General features: G+C 31.6%; 1 protein-coding gene across 1 annotated transcript in view; it reads right to left on the bottom strand.

Annotated features, from left to right (window-relative positions):
* Nucleotides 1-3,969, bottom strand: part of LOC106471189 (phosphatidylinositol 5-phosphate 4-kinase type-2 alpha-like) — an 11,794-nt gene extending 7,825 nt beyond the window's left edge. Inside the window, exons 1-3 of the mRNA XM_022399818.1 lie at nucleotides 3,632-3,969; nucleotides 2,443-2,540; nucleotides 1,812-1,921 (exon numbers count right to left, since the gene is read on the bottom strand). Coding sequence (XP_022255526.1) covers nucleotides 1,812-1,921; nucleotides 2,443-2,540; nucleotides 3,632-3,775 — 352 coding nt within the window. The 5' untranslated portion in view covers nucleotides 3,776-3,969. The remainder of the gene's footprint in view (nucleotides 1-1,811; nucleotides 1,922-2,442; nucleotides 2,541-3,631) is intronic.
* Nucleotides 3,970-5,127: the final 1,158 nt, after the last annotated feature.

The following is a 5,127-nucleotide window of genomic DNA, read 5'->3' as shown; positions in this document are numbered from 1 at the left end:
AAAAAATATTAAATTTTGAGCAGACTAAAGACACAAATTACCTCCTCAAAATCTTGGTTCCAAAGAACGAGATGGCATCTTAACACCTGAAAATGACTGAGAAAGCCACAAGGGGGACATTCATAGATTTCAATTGGTTATTCAATTAGAAAGAAGTGAATAGGGCCACTGTGTTTAATTCAGTACATGAGTGATATCTCAGCAAATAGAAAAGATATGTGGTTCTTATTTTATATTTTAGTTTGTCAATATCAGTAATTTGAGTTCCTAATTTGTACAAAACTATAGACCTAGTATTCTGACATCACAAACATCTAATTTGAACCATTGCTGTATTCAACTTACCACATGACACACAACAATTGATGTTTAACTGTGTTTTTTTTAATATTTACTTTTAAATTAAGAAATTTAATAATGTATAATACTAAAATTTGAATTATAATCTACTGTTTGATACCAAACTTATTAACATAAATTCATGAAATAACATTTCAATAAAATTTTTAATGCAAGTCAACAAACGTGATAACATGACCTTTGACCCATGACCCATCTGGAGAGGGTTAACAAACTTCTTGCTTTCCTGTCATGCGCTCTTATTTATTTTTGAAAAGTTGGGACACAAAGAGAAGTCATTATCAGAACAATAGCCCCCCCAGTGGCACAGCGGTATGTCTGTGGACTTACAACGCTAGAATCCGAGTTTCAATACCCGAGGTGGGCAGAGCACAGATAGCCCATTGTGTAGCTTTGTGCTTAATTACAAACAAAAATTAGAACAATAATTGAAATATTATTTATTTTTATCTATTTCATCAAATAAACTTGAACAAAAAATCCATAAAGTCCAAGCCTACTTTTATCATTACTACACCTATAGTAAATCTAGTAGCTGAATTTTAGAATAATTTTCAGGAAATGCACATTTATACAAAATAAATATGAAAAAATAACATAATAGTGAAATACAATATCATATTCAAAACACCTCATTTAAAATAGATGTATAAAGCTATTCTAAGTTCATTTTGGCTTCCTCCTGTTAAGCTACACACCCACTTCTTTCAAACCAACAAAAAATCAAATTGTAGTTCATAAATAAAGCATGTCTTCAAAACATTTTACGTGAATGAAACATAAATATTCACGAGAAAGAACAAAAAAATATCATATTAGCATTTACTACTTCACGTTCAGTAAATATGAGTGAAGATGAAAAACAAACTATGTACAGATGGAAATCAATCGAAGTATACCTCTATCCTGCATGAAAGTCAAAATCCTATCAGAAATAGGTCTGGCTTGAGTTCTGTGCAAAGATACTTGAGGGCTATCTTCACTTTCCATTCCTAATTTAGCAGGTATAAGACTAGAGAGAGAAGGCAGTTAGTCAAAACTACCCACCACCAACTCTTATATCACTTTTTACCAACGAATAGTGGGATTGAAAGTCACATTATAATGCCCCCACAGCTGAGAGGGTGAGCATATTTGGTGTGACGGCGAATCGAACCCACGACCCACAGATTGCGAGTTGAGCTCCCTAACCACCAGACCATGTCAGAACTAGGTGAGGCTGAATTAGGTGGTATAAACCTCACATTGTCACATGACACAAGATGGGAAAGGATTAACTCAATTATCACTGTTAGTAGCCACTATTGATGAGAAAAGCGTCACAATTGGACCTAATCACTTCGACAACTATATGTAGTATATGTTTGAATCAGTATTTTTTTTAGCATTATAAAGTATATCACATTATTATAAAAAAAAAGTTTTTTTTTAATTCAACAGTTAAATTAGACTCATTAAACATACCACATATTCTTCGTCACTAATTCCAAATCTTTCTCTCAAATTTCTAAACACCAGAGGACAATATTCTTTTACAACAAAATGGCTAGGAAGAGTTTCCCTAGAGAAAGAAAAACAACAACAACAAACATATACAATACATGACAGTAAACCTCACGGACAGTGAAACAACTATAATTGTTCTAGGCTCTATCAAAAATTAAGTTACACCATCAATCTCTACAATAGAAAGTGAATTTGGAAAATGGCCAATTAATCTGACTTTAATTATCCAACTATCCGATATATTAAATGTTAATTTTTATTTTAAAAAAAATCACAACATATTTTTGTTGGAGCTCCAGAATTAAAGAATGGTTGATAAAATACTAATATATCTTCAGAAATATAATCAAATTGGAAAGTGCTGGAGCACTTTTAAACAAGGAGTGAGGTAATTTGACTACAAAATATCTGTTTTTTGTTTTCAACTTGTTCAGTAAAAGTTAAAACAAACATCTATAAAGAAGCTAAGATAAATACAATGAATGTTCCTCTTATTGAACTGAACATTTTAAACGCAATAAATAATCATGCTTGTTCAACATTCATTGATTCAGTGGTTAAAGAAAATTAACTTACTTGTTAAAGTGATGATTGTCCACTTTGATTTTGCTGAAAGCCTTAAAGTCTTCTGGCATCAGCATGACAGGGATACTGACATGGTTCAACTCCAGAATCTAAATAATACAATGCATCAATTTCATCATACCAAAACCTTAGACTTGCGATATCAAATTCTTACTATAAAACAAAAAATATAAGTGTATTTATTTCTGCATCTGATTCAAGTACTTCATATATCTATAAAACAAAATTTTAAGAGAATTGTAACAGAATAATACAGCACACCATTAGGCAAAGCATTCCACAAATTTATAACTACAAACAAAAAACGTTGTGGAAGAACAAGTCTGTACACTGGCTTTTAAAAGCTTATAAGCCTATTACCCTAATATTAAACTTTTTATTTACAATATTTTCACTTCCAACACCCAGTCAGGTCACCCATAGAAAGACTATCCAAACAGCTCTGAACACCTGAATCAAATCTCCTCAAATAAGAATGCCTACAAAATATGCTTTATAGATATAAACAATAATGTTTAAATGTCTTGTATATTGATTTATTTTAGCAGAAACATTTATACATATTTATCTTAATTTCATTAAAATTTACTTAAGCAAAAGGCTGATGAATATTTGCAGAATCTGGGCTGGATTTAGTGATAAGTTTTCTATTTGTTCAAGAAGATTGGAAGTCAGGACATCTTTGATATGCCCAAAAATTCTTTGATGCCCCATCATTTATACACACACACATACATATACAAAAAGTATGATTTATAAAAATACATCTTCAATTACCCTATTTATTATAATATTTTCTACGTTATGAAAAAAATGGAGTAATCTAAAAATGTTGCATTTCTTTGTCACTTATATCTTTTATGTATCATTGTTTCTTGTACAATACATTCAACAACACTATAACTTTGTATAAGTTGATAAAAACAGTCCACGTTTTTATTCCTTAAACCAGAAAAAGTGAAATCCATTATTCAGCCAATCATCAAATTTATAATACAATAAGAATTCGTTTTGGTTAGGATATTTACTATACTGTATACACGTACTCCTAAACAACTTTCCAAAGAACTGTCGAAAGAACGTGTTTATATGCTGTCGCCGAGCCGCGTAGCCTCTATTTGCTTTGTCAGTTTGTGGTAGGCCTACAACTATAATAAATTAAAAGGTAAAAATAACTTACAGAATGGTTAACACCCCACATCAAAACACTTAAAATTGGTTCATTAGCTCGAAATATTTTTGTCTTCTGGTATTTAGGCTTGAAATGTTTTTTCTTGAACTTGCTTCCTCTCTGAACAATCTTTCCATCCCCAGCCGATGCCATGACGTATTTCACAAATCACTTCGCTGTCTAACTGCACGTAGAGATTACAACAATAAAGGCCAAGATACTTGAACGAATTAGAGTTAGGCTTAAAGATTGTTATCTTTTTTTTTTTTCTTCTATATATTTGACATTTGACTTCCAAAACAGACTATATTATTATCAAAATTATATATTTCAATTACACTTTAATGTATCAATTTCAAGCAATATGCACCTCTTATAATAAATTCAATTTTACCATAAATTTGAATTTTTTTATACAGTAACACGTTAGGTTTATTTTTCAACCACTCTCCGTTTTACCGAGTTTACGTACGCGCTCAAATTTTATAAATCTATGGAGATAAGAATTCGATCTTATCTTCTTGAATAAAATAAAACAAGTATTGAAATTTATCAGCAGTTGTGTGAATTGCACCTTTTTTTATATGATTATACAACATAAGGTAAAAGTTATACATTGTTTCTCTACGTATTTGGGGAAAAAATCAGCTATATTATACTAATGTTATGTTCAGCAAAACATTTACTTCTACGATAGTAGTTCAAGTAAACAGCTAATGTTTCTGTGCTCCCTAAGTAATACAATATTATTTATTTATTTTTACTTTCACAGGCGTTGCTAATTGCTTAAAAGATTCGGGCCCATAGGCTTGAGAATTTTCGGCGTTTCGGAATTATATCGATCATGGTTTCCAAAACAAACGTCAAGGAGTGAGGGAGGAAGATGTCAACATTGTACCCGGCCCTCCCAGGTCTTAATTAAATACCACCAAAAGATCTAAAACCAATCAAGAAGAAAGAAGGCATGGTTTCTATTCGTATTTTTCAAAACATTAACTGGAAATTCGGGGTACCGTCAAATAGAATCAGGACACCAGCTCCGTATGCCAGTGCCAAGCGACACCTCTGGTTACTGTCATTATTTTTTAATTTTACTTTTTTATTATTATACTTTGATTATAAAAACTGTTTTGCTTTGTTAACTTAATATATTGTTACGTCTCCGTTTGTTAATTAACTTTCCGTAATTTCGTTCCGACGAAACTTTAGCGACACAAGTTCTTTACTTAATAAAACTGGTTTATTCTTTCCGAATACAATTTTACGATACACTTATTTTCAACAATCGCGCTAAAACAAACGCTATATCAACGAACGTCAATAATACTTCTGACTGCAGTTCAATTACTCACTATCTTCACACACACATTACAATATCCCCGTCACGTTGTCACCCTCTTTTATATACCAGACTACCCTATATCTATTAAATACTAGAGCATTCGCCAAGGTACAGGATAGTTCTAGAAAATAGGTGGCGCCACATCAGTCACGTGACCTCGATG

Source organism: Limulus polyphemus, unplaced genomic scaffold, assembly GCF_000517525.1.
Source record: "Limulus polyphemus unplaced genomic scaffold, Limulus_polyphemus-2.1.2 Scaffold4463, whole genome shotgun sequence".
Lineage (NCBI taxonomy): Eukaryota > Metazoa > Arthropoda > Merostomata > Xiphosura > Limulidae > Limulus > Limulus polyphemus.
Note: the sequence above shows the minus strand (reverse complement) of the source record. Positions and strands in the feature narration are given on the sequence as shown.